This window comes from Barbus barbus (assembly GCF_936440315.1).
Source record: "Barbus barbus genome assembly, chromosome: 15".
In the NCBI taxonomy this organism is placed as follows: domain Eukaryota; kingdom Metazoa; phylum Chordata; class Actinopteri; order Cypriniformes; family Cyprinidae; genus Barbus; species Barbus barbus.
In genome coordinates, this window is record NC_136743.1 from 31566415 (window position 1) to 31583966 (window position 17552).

General features: G+C 37.4%; 3 protein-coding genes across 3 annotated transcripts in view; 1 reads left to right on the forward strand and 2 right to left on the reverse strand.

The window, feature by feature from the left end:
- The window catches only part of LOC306881385 (tripartite motif-containing protein 16-like), a 108912-nt gene that overhangs the window by 10949 nt on the left and 80411 nt on the right, over window positions 1-17552 (reverse strand). The window lies entirely within an intron of this gene.
- On the forward strand, window positions 1157-4771 carry LOC306881405 (uncharacterized protein). The gene is made up of 2 exons (XM_079435499.1): window positions 1157-1445; window positions 1817-4771. Exon 2 carries the CDS (start codon window positions 2640-2642, stop codon window positions 3579-3581), a length of 942 nt encoding a protein of 313 aa, XP_079291625.1. The 5' UTR covers window positions 1157-1445; window positions 1817-2639; the 3' UTR covers window positions 3582-4771.
- The window catches only part of LOC306881375 (ATP-dependent RNA helicase DHX30-like), a 29477-nt gene continuing 16477 nt past the window's right edge, over window positions 4553-17552 (reverse strand). Inside the window, exons 10-20 of the mRNA XM_079435458.1 lie at window positions 17392-17464; window positions 15922-16026; window positions 13895-14070; window positions 12382-12588; window positions 12198-12279; window positions 11034-11227; window positions 10781-10931; window positions 9941-10098; window positions 8853-8956; window positions 7246-7385; window positions 4553-5956 (exon numbers count right to left, since the gene is read on the reverse strand). Coding sequence (XP_079291584.1) covers window positions 5679-5956; window positions 7246-7385; window positions 8853-8956; window positions 9941-10098; window positions 10781-10931; window positions 11034-11227; window positions 12198-12279; window positions 12382-12588; window positions 13895-14070; window positions 15922-16026; window positions 17392-17464 — 1668 coding nt within the window. The 3' untranslated portion in view covers window positions 4553-5678. The remainder of the gene's footprint in view (window positions 5957-7245; window positions 7386-8852; window positions 8957-9940; window positions 10099-10780; window positions 10932-11033; window positions 11228-12197; window positions 12280-12381; window positions 12589-13894; window positions 14071-15921; window positions 16027-17391; window positions 17465-17552) is intronic.

Here is a 17552-nt window from a genome sequence, read left to right on the forward strand (position 1 = left end):
TTTTTCATACTTTTCAAAATCTGTTTTCTCCCAGACTTTTAAACTTCAACAATGAAAATACAGTTTAAAAATATGACATATCTGGTAACTATTAATGTACCTGAATTAAGCACTAGTAAAAGAATTAAAATACATATAGTATTTAATGTGAGACCAATATCAATATTACCTTTTATACAAAATATAGCTGTTGCGCAGTATTGGTGTCATTCCAGCACAACACTGTAATGTGGTGGAAATTACATTTATGATTACAAAGTACAATTGATATATATTTGTGAATTGAGTTTAATGAGTGTGATGAGTTTAAGACTTTTTCTAATAAATATCTCTGCTGTTTCTCTACATTCACGTTAATTCATTGTCATTTCCTCCACCACACATTTTTAAAAAATATTAAAAAAGTTCTCATCACACATTAAAAATATATCCACACTTTATGAGATCATGCTCTACTTAATATAAAAATCAAGTTATTTATTTTCTAATAAGCTCTTACCCAAACCAGTATTAAATATCAGAGTGTACAGGTGTACGGTTCAGCATTTGGTCCTTAGAGCAGTTAATTGATCTCATTGACGAACGTATAATTATTGTACATTGTGGAAAAACTGCTAAAACTAGTTACAAATGATCTTAGACGATTCTTGAGTGGCAAGTTATTCTGTTTATAAATAACAGCTGTATATTGAGATGTGGTGGAAATGATATTTGTTCACTGCAGGTTGGAAAAAAAATTAAATATGAACAATTTCTCTTGTACTATAAGTTTGTGCTGTTACAGACCTTAAAACTAGACCAATTAATTAAACTTATGAGACTGTGTTACATGACTTTTGAACACGTTGTTTTATTATTATTCATCTTCACAAGGCTAAAAGTGCCCCTAGTTGAAGAAACTTGACTGGTTTTGTTCTATTAAGAGATTGCTGTTGCAGCAGCTACTTTTACTTCTCAAATAATAGTTTAACAAACACAAAGTTGAAATGCAGTGTAACACAATGCTAAAACACTTTGATTATACTTAACTGATTATTAATAAAAGCATACTTTAAGATCGTTTTGACAAACGTTTATAGTGCATCAATCATACGTGGAGTATTTAAAAAATATTTTGTATTTTTTATTAAAGGACTTTTGTTTTGTCCGCGTCGTCAGGTGTGGTCGTGACGTCATAGCGCTGCGCCGGTTTAGGAATGTTTTGTGTTTGAGTGTAAGGCCCAAATGAGTTCCAGCAATATTACTCAAATATCAATAAGAACATTTAACGTCGGTAATGTGAAGCAGTGTAATAGTGTGGCGTTTTATACGGAGTGCTGACAGAAAGTAGCGTGACAGTTTGTGAGTGCAGCATTATTATTATTATTATCCCGCTTGTTCATTTGCATAAGCTTCAATCTTCCATCGAGATATTTTTGATATTATTTGACTTCGAGGAATAACAGGTGAGGGTTTTGTCTTCTGTGTTCATGTTTCATGCTCTTCTTTTCTTTATGAATGAAAACAGCAGCAATCTCTTCATATTTACTCGTTCATGTGGAGCTGGTTATTATAAATGAGTTTTAAAACACAAAGGATTGCATGGGTATCATCATATTTATGTGTCTGTGGCGTCATAAAGTTTCAAAACCCCTGTAAATAACCAATACAAGACCAGTACACGTGGCTCAGCAGTTATTGTGCATTAAAAGACACATTCTGCATGTATTTCTGAACTGAATGTGTGCAGATCTGCAGAGTTTGATGACTGGATAACAGAACAACACGTGCTTTGGTTATTAATGTAACAGTGTGCTTTTATGCTTTATTTGAGCAGATCCGCTCCTCCATTCCACACAGCTTGTGTGCTGCAATAATTCCCATCATCCTGCAAATGAACAGTAAACCTGGAATAATTCAGATTCATTCTGTGACACACTTTTCAAGAGAAGAGAGAAGATCCAGAATGAAGGAGGATCTTGAGCAGAGGAAAGTCAAGAACTGAATCAAACATAAGGGAAATATTTCAGACTAAAAAAAATAAAATCCCAAAAGAAAGCAAATATTGGGAGCTAGGGCTGCTCGATTATGGCAAAAATCATAATCACGATTATGAGCGGGCCACGTGACCAAAACATTATATGAGTGATTTAATTTAACGATATATCAAATCTATATTTTATGTAGCCTAATTGTAATTCTGTAAATAAGGTTGCAGTGATTTTCTCTGTTTTGTTTGATTAATATTAAGCACACCGACGGATTAGCCTGTTGTCACAGATCCAACAGCATATACTGATCCATAAACTGTTACGCACTAGTTTTATTTTCAATCGTTTATGTTAACTTAAGACATAACCGATGAGAGTTTAGGTGAATAATCAAGCGCCACATTTTGACACAATTATGCGTGAATCTGATCATTTATGCAGCAGCTTAAGATAAAAGTTAACTTGCACAGAAATCCAAGGAACAGCACAAGTTCTCTTTCGCTCTTTTAAAGCATAAATAAACCTAATCAACTTGGCATGTCCATTTTGCATGTCACGTTACATGGATTTTACTGATTTGCAGGCTTTAATGGAGCGCAATTATCGTCTTTTCTGGATTATTGTATTTTCATAATAGTTGGAGATCAAATTTGAAACTGTATTTCTCTAATGGGAGGCAAGAACTCGTTCTCGTGTCCTCACTGCAGAAGGAGTTTTGCACGTAAAGTGCGTCTTGAGGATCACATAAGGACTCACACCGGAGAGAAGCCGTTCATCTGCTCACAGTGTGGGAAGTGTTTCAGACAGAAACGAAACCTGATGGGTCACATGAAGATCCACTCGGGATCGCCGCCGCTGCCCTGTCCTCGCTGCAGCAAGACCTTCACGCAGAAGAGGAGTCTGAACGCTCACCTGCGGCTCCACACCGGAGAGAGTCCCTACACCTGCCAACAGTGCAACAAGAGCTTCATCCAGAGAGGAACCCTCAGAGCTCACCTGCGGATCCACACCGGAGAGCGACCGTATGCGTGTCAGGAGTGCGGGATGAGCTTCACGCAGCCCGGGAACCTCAGGAGACACCAGAGTATTCATTCAGAAGAAGAGCGCCACTGCTGTTCTCAGTGTGGGAAGACTTTCAATCAAGCAGCGAAGCTCAAAAACCACCTGCGCTCTCACTCCGGAGAACGGTCTTTCTGCTGCCAACACTGCCCTCAGAAGTTCTTTCTGGCGTCTCACCTAAAAAAGCACTTGAAAACTCATGCGGACGAGAAGCCTTACTCGTGTGGTTTTTGCGGGAAGACTTTTTTATGGCTGGACTACTTTAAAGTGCATCAGAAAATACACACGGGGGTGAAGGATCACGTGTGTCCCGAGTGCGGCAAGGCGTTCATTCGAGCCGGCGATCTGGAGCGACACCACCGAACCCACACCGGAGAGAAACCCTACAAGTGCTCACACTGCGAGCGGAGCTTCACGCAGCCCGGGACGCTGAAGAAACACGAGCGCCTGCACACCGGAGAGAAACCGTACCGCTGCGCTTCATGTGAGACCAGATTCAGCTCGGCCAAAACCCTGCAGACTCACAGAAACAAACTCTGTCCAAACCCCTGAGACGAGACTCACGCATCAGTCAGTGTTATATAGAGATGGAGTTTGTGTTGCTCCACAAAGAAAATCAAAACCTAGTTTGTTATCCCTGGTGAAGAAGTATACACTTCCATAATGTACTTTAATTAGTTTTGTACTTAATATACTACAAATTATTCTTTAGTACTTTTTAAGATTATTTAAGTGTGCTCAACCCTAACCCTAACCCATTAATATATGAACTAAAATGTGCTTTTAACATACATTGTAAAAAAAGAAAAAGCATTTAGTTACCAATTGGACCCATCTTTCATACACTTTTAAATATACTCAACATGCATAGAAAATTAATGTATTAATTATTTAAAATGTAAGAATAATATCCTATATAATGAATATATGCTAAAAGTATTTATAAATGTATTGCACACATATATTTATAGCTATAAAAATACATGTGGGCAATACATTATAAATAAGTCATATTCATGATGTCCAAAAAAAAAAACCAGTTGAGTACACTTATATTCTTAAGTTTATCTTAAGAAGTACTAAAAATATATTTTTAGTATATTAAGTACAACATTAGTGCGTGAAAATAGAGCACTTTATGGAAGTGTACTGAAATAAAGTGTATTTACTGCTCTTTTTTCAACTAGGTCTAGGGTTTAACATATCTACATTCATTTTTCAACAGAACTTACTGATAGTGTATATATATATATAAAAATCCACTAATATTTTATGTAGTACACTTTTAGCACGTTCACAGACTGAAGCGTTGCAATTTTCTTTTTGTTTTGCTCTTACATTGTAAGAATGACAGCAGACACTGCTCTCCTGCAATTTACATTTAAATAAAAAAGCATTTCAATTAAGAGTTTAATTATTAATTCTAAATATTTGACTTGATTACACCTGGAATGAGTTTTCTTTCACTTGTAATTATTACTGCTCCCTTGTTTACGGAGGAATTGAACAGAAATGCAATACATGTCAGAAAATATTTTTAATCCATTACTGATTTTATAATTCCGTAGCCTGTATGACAGAGAAGTCAATTAGAGAGTTAATATCATGTTGGTAAACGAGCCTGCATTCACACCGACAGCAACGACACGAGAAATCAGTGGCATTCTCAATGGGAGATCTTGAAAGATATCTTGTATGCACACAATGTAAAACAGAAATGAATAAAAATCTGACATGTTGACAGCTTTTATTTTGCTCATTATGTGGTCAACTGTTTGTGTGTAAAGGTGTGAAACAAATAGTCCATACAATTAGAACAGAGACAGTGCTATAAAGGTCAAAACTCAAGTGTTTTGTTGATTGTTGCATTGAAAACTGTCAACTGAAGTGCCAATGTTAAAAGACACTGTTCACATGATGTAACGGAGTAAACTGAAACTGTTTAATGCAGCAAGTCAACGTGTAAAACTGAGTTTTGACCTCCCAAATCTTGGACCGGGTATGAGATCTTGTCTATTCCAGCTGCCTTTTTATATTTTATAATTTTTCATTTTTAATAAATGTGTGGTTGCTGTCATTATGGGGTGTAGAATATAGACTGATGTGGGGAAGAGTAATTTTAACCTTAAGGCTTTAAAAAAAAAAAAAAAATGTAGAAGAAAAACACTATGAAGGGTGTGAATACTTTCGCAAGGCACTGTGTTGTCATCAAATTTAAATGTGCAGAAAATAATGATCTGGACATCTTTATTTGGACAATAAATTAATAAAAGTGTTACATTATTGTACATGTCCCACCCTCGCAGCACACAACATACAGTACTCAACATTTGATGTGGATCAAAAAAGTTAATCAAAGTTGTCCTAAAACCAAAGCAATACCCGTTCTTGTCTTAGGACAACTTTTTTGATCCATGTTGACTACTGTAGTTTAGTATTATAGCAGTTTTCATAACCAACTTAAGAACATAATCATCAGACACAACGCTGGATATATGTACACATCCTTACAGCTCCATAGTATTTCGAAAAAACTTTATGAAAAAACCTTTGTGCAAACACGCTCTGGGGTTTTACATAGTCTACTAATGAGAAATACCACCATTCTTTTTGAATGTAAAACATGTCTCAGACACATATGTGTGGAGATTACAGGCTGTCAGCTTTAATGTTTTCTGTTCGGATCTCATCCGGATCGCTGATAGACTCTGACTCGGTGTTATTGAGCAGCTCCACTAATAAAGCGATTAGCTCTCTGTCCTGGCGGTCGTCTGAGGAGGGCCGGCGTTGAGAGCGGTGCAGACTGCGGTGGATCATGGCCTGCAGGGAAGTGCGCAGATCCCACAGTAACTCCCAGACGTGAGGAGAAAACTCCCATCGGATGAGTGTGTGACCTGGCAACACCACCTCCACACCATCTCCAACAACTGAACCAAAATAAATCACATCTTTACTGCTTCTGCATCTACAAATCATTTCAGTGCAAACATGCATCAGTAAATCAGCTTATGACATTTTAGTATTTATAGTGTTCATTTAGTCAGCTTTCATTGTCCTGTGTCAAATCTCCTTTTAGTTTTATTCATGTGACCCTGGAGCACAAAATCAGTCATAAGGGGCAATTTTGTGAAATTGAGATGTATGCATCATCTGAAGCTGAATAAATAATCTCTCCATTGATGTATGGTTTGTTATGATAGGACAATATTTGTCTGAGATACAACTATTTGAAAATCTGGAATCTGAGGGAGCAAAAAAAAAATCTAAATATTGAGAAAATCTCCTTTAAAGTTGTTCAAATGAAGTTCTTATCAATGCATATTACTAATCAAAAATGAAGTTTTGATGTATTTATGGTAGGAAATTTACTAAATATCTTCATGGAACATGATCTTAATATCCTAATGATTTTTGTCATAAAAGAGAAATGTATAATTTTGATCCATACAATGTATTGTTGTCTATTGCTACAAATATACCTGTGTTACTCATGACTGCTTTTGTGCTGCAGGGACATATATTTAGGCAACCTGTACTGATTTTTAGTTCCTAAAAACTTGGCCATCTATTAGTCATGCTGCGTAATGGTTAAACTAATAATTGAAACTACTTTGCAGTCATTTTTATGTAATTGACAACACAATTATAATTCGAGCAGTTTCATGTTTAAGCACAAATCAAGTGTATATCGACTCATACACATGGCTTATTTGACCTCATCTAGTTTCCCGGTTTATTATATGAGCAGAAATATAAACACACTTGCTACATTATGAAAACTGCTGAAACTCAAAAGGTTCTCTCTAAAATGAAAACAGTGACACTCCTAATATTAACTCCAAATTATTTCCACAGTCAAGATCAACTGCAAATGACATCACTGTTTATAGATGATTAGCACTTTTCTGCAGTGTGAGTAGGTGTGAAGGGTTGCCAGGTTGGGAAGATAGATTAAACAGGGCAGGAAATGGGATTTGAACGCTTGATATCTGGCAACCATGTTGCATACATACATTAGTGGAGGTAGAGGTTTTTTCCCTCTTTTAGAGAAATTTTATATATAGAGATTTATAGATGAGAGTCTTTTTTCATCAATGACACGGCATGAGATATAGTCGCAGTGTTCAGTGATTTCAGTATCATGAAAAAACTAATAGTTTGGGTCACAGTTTTGATGCACAAAACGAAACAGTGAAGTAACTAGGCATGGCATTACCTCTCTCACTGAGATCACAGTCGGTGAGGAGCAACAGCGCCAGCGGATGAACCACTGAAGAGTCTCGGATGAAGACTTGACCGTTTGATTTGACCGCAGAGAAGAAGGTGAGCCAGCGACTCGACAGATCCTGATTTCCCCTGAATCACACACACACACGACTTCAGATCAACACAAGAAACACTTCATGATCTAACACTAAACCGATTAAACAGTTAGTTTTATATTGTATAGTCTAATCCATAGTTCAATATGGATGGGTGGTGATGGCGCAGTGGATAAGACACATGCCTTTGGTGTGAGAGACCCGGGTTCGAATCCACTGTGAGACACCAATGTGTCCCTGAGCAAGACACTTAACCCCTAGTTGCTCCAGAGGCGTGCGACCTCTGACATATATAGCAATTGTAAGTCGCTTTGGATAAAAGCGTCAGCTAAATGAATAAATGTAAATGTAAATATCATTAAAAGGGAGCCATTATGCCCCTTTTCACAAGATGTAAAACGTCTCTGATATCCCCAGAGCGTATATGTGAAGTTTAGCTCAATACATTTTTGCAGCTTGTTAAAATTACCACTTTTAGGGTATGAGCCAAAACTCGCCGTTTTGAGTGCGTTGCTTTTAATGCAAATGAGCACAAGAGACAAAACACACAAGAGACAATGATAGCTTTAACAATTTATTAGGGGTAAAAGGAAGTGGTGTGTGGCCAAGTATGGTGACCCATACTCAGAATTAGTGCTCTGCATTTAACCGATCCAAGTGTACACTCAGTAGTGAACACACACCCGGAGCAGTGGGCAGCGCCCGGGGAGCAGTTGGGGGTTCGGTGCCTTGCTCAAGGGCACCTCAGTCGTGGTATTGAGGGTGGAGAGAGCGCTGGACATTCACTCCCCCCACCTACAATCCCTGCCGGCCGGGGACTCGAACCCATGACCTTCAGGTTACAAGTCCAACTCTCTATCCATTAGGCCACGACTGCACATATTAGTTACTTGTAAAGCCTCTTCGGCGGACCGCAGCTTCTCACTCAGGGCTGTGTTTATGCTAATAGAGAGCGTCACAAATGGGCAGGACTTTGTCCCCTCGGTGACAGAGGGAGAATCTGAAACAGCTCCTTCTGACAGACTGTTCATGATTTATTGATTTTATTAAAAAATGAGTGGGTGGATTTTTACCATTATAGGCTGGTTGTTTTCACACACTGCGGCCACACAACTGTGTTCAAACACCTTATAAAAGTGATTTTTGCATAATAGGTCCCCTTTAAATGAAAATGAGAACTGTTACCTTGGCAACTAGCTGAAATAAAAAGATTATATATATTTATTTTATATTAATATACATTTAGATTTAATTTTATTTTTTAAAATATATTGTATTTCAGTTAATGTTTTTATGGTTTTGTTGGTAGCAAGCATTGGTACTTATTTCTGATGTGAAGAGGTAAAACGATCATAATAGAAAACAAAAGGTACAATATCAAAACCAAGATATTAAGATTAAATCTCTTCAAATGGTAATTTTCCTGCAGAAATTCAGATTTTGAATTAAAGTTGTATTTAGTGCTGTTTATTAATAACTGTATGTCTCTATATGTATTTACCTGTTGACAGAGGAGCGGTGCAGAAGCACAGGGCCGCTTTCTGTACGGTACGAAATACTTTCCGGCCGAAATCTTCCACTTTTGGTCACTGTGCCTCTTTTCACCTGATGAAGTACAGAAATATTATAGATGTGGGTCATATAAACGCTGACATTACAAATCAACACGGTTTTGCCCATTTAAACCAGTAAAACAATTCAGCCATGTCTACATGAAATCATGCATCAAAGAACAATGGACTGTAGTGCAGTTTTAATTAATGCAATACTTTTCAAATCTGCTTGAATCCTTCAATGAAGTCTGAAATGATCGGATTACAAAATACATGTGACCCGTGCTGGCAAAATGAGTCGGAATGAGCAAATTCTCAAAAATGAGCTTTTTATTGCCACATTCTCCGTTATAATACCTTCAAAATGATATATGACTTAAAATGAGTTACAGCCGTTTGAAGATGATCGAGTTGATTTTCTGAAGATTCCAAAGAAAAAACAAAAATCAAGAAACGTTGCATATTTTCCTCCAATTCTTTTTAGAATCTATTAAGACCTGCTGTAATGCATGGATCTAATATAATGTTACACATCAGACTTCCCCCAACCATTAACTACACATTCATATAAGACATAACAGTTGTTTGTTTGTGTGACTCTTGCCAAGGCATATTTCACAATGTACTTTATAGGGAGATTGCACACTCTTATGCATGCGCTTTGCAAATGTCAGTCAGAGCGTTTGTTTTGTTTTCATCATAGGTTTGAAAATCATATTTCACTGGTATGGACTCATGTCATTGAAAATTCGATATGAATATTCACAGAGCTGGAATGCTGCGCTTTGCAATAATAAACTAAGTTACTTGGTGCTTCTCTCAGAAAACGTACAAATAAATATAATTTTAGAAGTTGAATTAAGCCCTCTTCTAGCAATCCCACTGCTCCAAATAGTAATTAAACCATATCTGACATTTTTCACTTCTTCTGGCTGTAGCTCAAAATTCGGCCATGCACATTCTGACTCATTTTGCCACAATTCATACATGAATGATAAATGTGTGTAGACACATGCTGCAGAAAGGTGTGCCGCACCTGTATGAGGTGAGGATAGAGGCCTGCGATCAGCACGGCTTTAACCAGCTGCTCCTGCTGACTGTGCTGATTCAGACCAGACCACAGACGCAGGCAATCAGCAGAACCATCCACCAGACCCGCTTCACACAGATTCTCCCCGAACTGCTGCATGAGGCCTGGGAGACACAACAGCCAAGAGGAGTTCATTTATTTCATTAACTATGAATGAATCATAACATGAAACCGGCCGGGCATTTTATGATTAATCCTCAACCATGTCAAGGTTTTTACTAATCCAGCATTTACCCCTTTTTATTAATAAAAAAAAAAAGAAATTCTTTGAAATTTGATAATGATTGATTGTTTCCAATATTGATAAGAAATCTTATTTCAATACATCACTGCATGAAATGCATGAGAACATGTATGTGTGTGTGATATATATATATAATTATTATTTTTTAATTCAAAAGTTATGGACACAAATTTAACTTCATAGATTTTTTACACCTAATGGTGCTCCATACATACTTAGGTCCAAAATTACCCTAATTTTTAAAAATGGTTCTCTCTCTTAATAAATAATTGTAAAATATATGAAAAAAAAAAAAAAAAAAAAAAAAGTGTATTTTAGGGGTCATGAAGTGTTTGTAAAGTTTAATTTTCTTACTAAAATACTATGCATTTTTTTTTTTATATTTTTCTTCTGGGACCTGAACATGTTATGAGGTATAATGTTCACAAGATTTACATAAACCCAGCTTTATTTATCAGTTTTATTAGATGGCCATATAGTGTGAATAGTTTCCCATCTCAGTGATTCTCGGCTAGTTTTAGCATCAGTTGTGTGCGTCTCACCATGTATGAAGCGCAGACTGGCTCCAGACAGAGTGTATTTGTCCAGAAACTCCTGCTTGCTGTCCTTGCCTTGCTGCTCTTTCCAGCTCTGAACAACTCGACTGAAGACCAGATGATCGCTGCAGCTGGAGCCGCTCAGAGCCGCCTTGGCCTGCAGAGACCACAGGAACAAACACAAGAGCACAAAACAGTCAGCATGTGGATGAATGCTGGCACAGACGGACAGAATCAGCGCTTCAAGAGGCTCTCTGACCTTGGAGACGAGGGCCCGGTTCTGCATGCTGTTATAGAAGGGGTCTCGCGTCAAACAGGCCGCCACAGACAAAACGGGAAGAACGCAGGAAAACAGAGCCGAGAGAACCAAAACCTTCCCCAGACGCGGATCACACGACATGCAGGCCACGCGCTCGCCCAGCGGCGTCAGATTCTCAGCCGCGTCCAGCACACCTGACCCACAGAGAGAAGAGCAAAAGCTGCAATATACCACACAACAGCAGCATCTGCATTAACAACACACACACACACACACGCGTGATGCTGATCAAGCCTGCTCAGATCAACATGTGACCCTGCACCACAAAACCAGTCATAGGGGTCCATTTTTTAAATTGAGATTTATGCATCATCTGAAAGCTGATAGGACAATATTACTCAGATTCCAGATTTTCAAATAGTTGCATCTCAGAGGGTGCAAAAAAATCTAAATATTGAGAAAATCTCCTTTAAAGTTGTTCAAATGAAGTTCTTAGCAATGCATATTACTAATAAAAAATGAAGTTTTGATATATTTACGGTAGGAAATTGACAAAATATCTTCATGGAACATGATCTTAATATCCTAATGATTTTTGTCATAAAAGAGAAATGTATAATTTTGATCCATACAATGTATTGTTGGCTATTGCTACAGATATACCTGTGTTACTCATGACTGCTTTTGTGCTGCAGGGTCACATATATTAATAATGTCAACTAATAAACCCTTTACTTAAAAAAATTGTTTTCATTTAAGTTTATTTTATTATATTTCCGATAGCTGCCAAGGAAACATTTCTCATTTAAGTACTAAAGTAAACTAAGCTAAAACTTAACTATATAGATATTTATAAATAAATAAAATAAAAAAATAAAAAAATACTAAAACTTTAAAATTAAAAAAACAAAAAAATTCAAATCAAAATATTAACAAAAACTACAATAGTTCAATTCCAGTTTATTTGTATAGTGCTTTTCATGATACAAAGCAGCTTTACAGAAACTAAGTTTCATATTATATTTAGTAGTAGCTTATCAGTGGTGACTGTGTCAAGCTGATGTCTAATAACTGCTAGTTGACATGTAGTTGCAAAGTTACTAACTGTTAGTAGAATGTCTAAAGTGGATAGAAATAAAGTGTTACCAAAAATGAAACCCTTACCGATATCCATTAGGTTCCTCACAGCAGCTTTGACTGCTTGACTATCTGGGGAATCCAGCACTTGTGAGAGGAAGTCCACAGCCTGCATGAGGAAGAAGAAGAACAATGTTCTCTCAAGTAATCCAGTAAACGGACTCGAACTGAGCCTCTTTTCTGAATTTTAAAGCATGGTCTGCTGGCTCACTTTGCTGTCGGGACAGTGAATCTTGGCCTGTATGACGACGCTCTCCAGAGGGGTACGCAGGATCTCCGGGACGGGAAACACAGCCATGCTCTCCAGCTGTTTTCGAGGGAAGAGGTGGTATGAATGTCCGGGCTGACAGCGGCCCGCTCTTCCTCTTCGCTGAGTGATGTTTGCTTGTGAAATCCAGACCGTGTTCAGACCCGAGACCTGAGAACACAGAGCGGCCGTCAGCTTCAGACGCATTCATGTACTGCACTGACACACTCATAACATTCATAATGCATTCAAAACCAATGCCATTTTCAGATTCTGGCTCCATCATCATTTTATAAATTAGTCAGAGCATCAATCAGTCAACTTCTCATTAATGAGTGAATGTGAAAAAAAAAAAAAAAAAAAGTTATTGTTTGAAAAGTCAAAAGTTTGAATGTTAGCCCATGTTATTACTGCATGTATCCTTTTTTATAAATTAAACATTTTAGAAACTTGTCAAATTACACATGAACCACCAAAAAAAAAAAAAATTATATTTCAATATTTATGAGAAAATGCTAAATAAAGTTTTACAAGCGTTATTAGACATTAACAATGCAAATAATTACAAAACACATTTTTGACACCTAAAGGTGCTCCATACATACCCAGGTCTAAAATCACCAGAACACCAAATGTGTAACATTTTCATTTAAGTACTTTTAACTTTTAAAAAAATATTGGGAAAAAAATACGTGTGTATTTTGAAGGTCTTGAAGCATTTTACCCCCTAAAAATAATGTACCAGGGTGAGTAAATGACAGAATTCATTTATTTTTGGTGAACTATCCCCTTTAATGTTATTTAATTTTTTTTAAATAAATGCAATGATGCTCTAAAGAAGAAACTAAAACTACCAGCAGGTGGCGGTAAATATCTTTATGAGTCGATTCGTTCAAATGACCGATTCATTCCAGAATTCACAGCTCACTTTATGAATAGGCCTTTGAATCATTGATTCACACGATTCGTTTAAAACCCGGCTTCATTCAGAAACTAAACGCCGCTGTGTTACTCAGACGCACAATAGTTCTGCGGTGGCTTTATAGGTAATATTTTCACTGGCAAAATTGAACAAAAACACAATATTGTGTTTAAAATATATCACAATATTAACTTCTTTACTGAACCGTTGTATAAAATCACATTTGCACTCGTTATAATCATGACAAAAACAGCACTCGTGTGATATTGCTCTCGCTGCTCGTGTGATATCCCTTATGTGATATAAATATGAGACAAAAACTCATACAGGGGCATTTTTTGCACCAATATCTTGAATTTTAGGGCATATGGAGTTGTTGTCCTGCGGGCCAGTGCATTAACTGCATTAAATATTTTAAATCGCGTTATTCTTTTCATAATTAAACGTGTTAAACTGACAGCCCTACTAAAAACTATGCATTTGCTTTAGAAATGTTTACATATCTGTTCTCAAACAGACCCAAATGTGTTATGAGGGTTAAGGCGGGTGAAGGACCTTGGTTCTGGGGTCGTAGTTCTGCTCTTTCTGGCAGCCGGCGTCCACCACGTGAACTATATCATCTATAGTGATGGAGGTCTCTGCGATGTTTGTGGTCAGGACGATCTTCCTTTGTCCGTCTGGAGGACGCTGGAACACCGTCTGCTGGTCCGCTACGGCCATACTGGAGTGCACTGCAGTGGAGACAGAGAACACAGCCTCAAAATGACGGACATGAGTGGACAATGTAGATTAAAATACAGTACAACGGATTTAAAGGGATAGTTCAGACAAAAATAAAAACAATTCTGTCATTAATCACTTGTGGTTGCAAACCCGTAAGACCTTCGTTCATCTTCGGGAACACAAATTAAAATATTTGATGAAATCCACGAGCTCTCTGAAAGCATCACATGCGTAAACAATGTATGCACGTATGTATGCGGATACATTCAGATCAAAGCGTAAACAACTTATCCGCGTACATATGTTGCATACATTGTTTACGCATGTGATGCTCTTCAAAATGGTGCTATAGGGTGATGCGGAGGAGATGAATTGATGAATAAAGTTATTTTTGTTTTCTTTGCACACAAAAAGTATTCTCAGTTTCATCACGGTTGAACCCCTGATGTCACAACAAACTACAGCTGGTCCAAAATGCAGCAGCTAGAGTTCTTACTAGAACCAGGAAGTATGACCATATTAGCCCGGTTCTGTCAACACTGCACTGGCTCCCTATCAAACATCGTATAGAGTTTAAAATCTTGTTAATTACTTATAAAGCCCTGAATGGTTTAGCTCCTCAGTATTTGAGCGAGCTCTTATCACATTATAGTCCTCCACATCTGCTGCGTTCTCAAAACTCGTTTGATAATACCTAGAATATCAAAATCAACTGCGGGCGGCAGATCCTTTTCCTATTTAGCACCCAAACTCTGGAACAATCTACCTAACACTGTTCTGGAGGCAGACACACTCTGTCAGTTTAAATCTAGATTAAAGACACATCTCTTTAACCTGGCTTACACATAACACACTAATACACTTCTATTATTCAAATCCATTAAAGGATTGTTAGGCTGCATTAATTAGATCAACCGGAACCGGGAACACTCCTCATAACACATGATGTACTCGTTACATCGTAAGAAGAATGGCATCTACGCTAATATTTGTCTGTTTGTATTCTGTTTCTCAGTCCGTGTCCGGATCAGATGGTGGATCGGCGCTGGGAGATGATGTCTCTTGATCGTCGGCGGAGGCCGGACACCTGGATGAGCCCCGGGACATATCCCCAGTGAAGACCTCCACTTAAATACAATAAAACTACAAATAAAGCAAAATAACTAAAAATATAATAAAATACCCAACTACATAATATTATTATTGTTAGAAATTGCTACAATATAAAAATAGAAATAAAATACATTAAAAATTCTCATTAAATCAATAATCAAGCAATAAATAAACAATAATCTCCTGACCAGAGGAGAACTGGCCCCTGACTGAGCCTGGTTTCTCCCAAGGTTTTTCCTCCATTCTGTCTCAGAGGGAGTTCTGGTTCCGTGCCGCTGTCGCCTCTGGTTTGCTCAGTTGGGGACACTTCATTTCTAGTGATTATCGTCAGTTTGATTTCACAGATACTATTTAAAGTAAACTGAGCTAGACAATGGCATCTCTGAATTCAATAATGAAATGCCTTTAGCTGAAAATTGAGTGTTTAATATTATTATACATTACTGACACTCTATCCTCCAATCTGATACTGTTAAGTGCTTTGACACAATCTGTACTGTTAAAAGCACTGTATAAATAAAGCTGACTTGACATGGATTATTTTATCAATGTCCTTGCTATGTTTCTGAGCCTTCATCGTGTTAGGATCCTTGCTGTCTATGGAGGGTCAGAGAGCTCTCAGATTTCATCAGAAATATCTTAATTTGTGTTCTGAAGATGAACGAAGGACTTATGGGTTTGAAACGACATGAGGGCGAGTAATTAATGACAGAATTTTCAGTTTTGGGTAAAGCTGCTGTACTTACACGGTAAAATCAACTGAGAGCCGGATCTGAAAGCAGGTTTTCCTTCCAGTTTCTGTTGCACAGCTTTAATATCTTGCCATCCTGGGAGGAAACACAACACAGCGCCTGCAGCAGAGCAAACACCATCAGTCAGTATACGAGAGGAAAAAGTGTTCTGGTCTGAATCAGGAGAGAAATCTGCACAGATCAAGCAGCGTTTACAACACAAAACAGTCCTAAACACATATGTGGCTGGATTCTGATGAGAGAGACAACAGCAGAAGCACTTTTTCACTGGAGGAAGAGTTATTATGGATTATGGACTCGTGTTTTAGTTAAAAACGTCTTAATGCTGGATGTGTTTGATCTTTTGTCTTCTCCAGATGTTAACTGATGGACTGGAGTGGTGTGGATTATTGTGATGTTTTTATCAGCTGTTTGGACTCTCATTCTGACGGCACCCATTCACTGCAGAGCATCCATTGCTGAGACACTGATGCAGAGACATTTCTCTAAATTTGTTCCCATGCAGAAACTGCAGGTGTGTGTGTGTATAATAGCTTTCATTAGGCGTGTAATCGTACACGTATTAAAATGTTCAGTACAGGTCTTTCGGTTCAGTACACGTATACCAAACAAATACAGCATCGTTTTTACCACTGTACAAGTGAAACCTCATTGGAAACTTCCAGTTTTATATATTTTTACTTTTGATAAGAAACAAGGTTTCATCTTTAAAAAAAGAAATTCTGGAAATTCAATCAACAAATGCCATTTTGCACGACAGATCGCTGTATATATGCCTCAGTTCAAACAGCAGCGCGATCATCCCCTGCACTTTACTACTAGTTTTAATGTGAAATAAACATGAATGAACATCTCATGCAATCACTCAGTTTTTTAACCGCGGAAAGACATCAATAAAACCTCTGGTAAACAAAATGTGGCATTTCATTTACCTGAGCTCCACAGCTCTTTAGTTCACTAGAGAAGAGCAAGACTATATACTCTAATTTTATTTGACCTGTTAATGAGGTCTTAATTATTTAATGTATGTTTAAATAAATCATGAAAAAATGCAAATCAAAACAAAAGTTACTTTGAAAAGATGACTTGCTCTATTTTGATCGCTAACATAGACATCAGTGTTTATATCTGAACTATAAACTTTAATCCCAGTATTTCTGTGATAATATGAATGACTGTAAGACAGAAATAATACTGTGTAGTTGAAAAGACTGTTTGTGAAGCGGTTTCTTCCCTAAACATGCTAACTGTCTGCTGTCTCGGTGTCATGTAATGATTCTGTATCAGGATGTTTTCCAAAAGTTTAATAGACAGGAGAATCATCGTTTAGAAATGGGATCGCATGGATGTTTGAATCGAGATCGCAATCTTTTAACAATTAATCATGCAGCTCTAATATATAACAATGAATTTGCACAGATTAATCACATCAGCCTAAAACTTTGTGATTTTTTTCATCATTACCTGGCTCTCCGTTGCTGTGAATGTGGTCTATAACATCAGCCACTAGATCAAGATCAGGAGCGACATTTTCCTCCTTGAGACAAAGAACAGAAGGAAATCATTTAGCTGTCAGTATATTAGCGATTCTGCACACAATCACAAACATGAACCATGCGATGCGA

Coding starts and splice junctions, on each gene's coding strand:
- LOC306881405 (XM_079435499.1), top strand. CDS start 2,640: ATGGGAGGCAAGAACTCGTTCTCGTGTCCTCACTGCAGAAGGAGTTTT.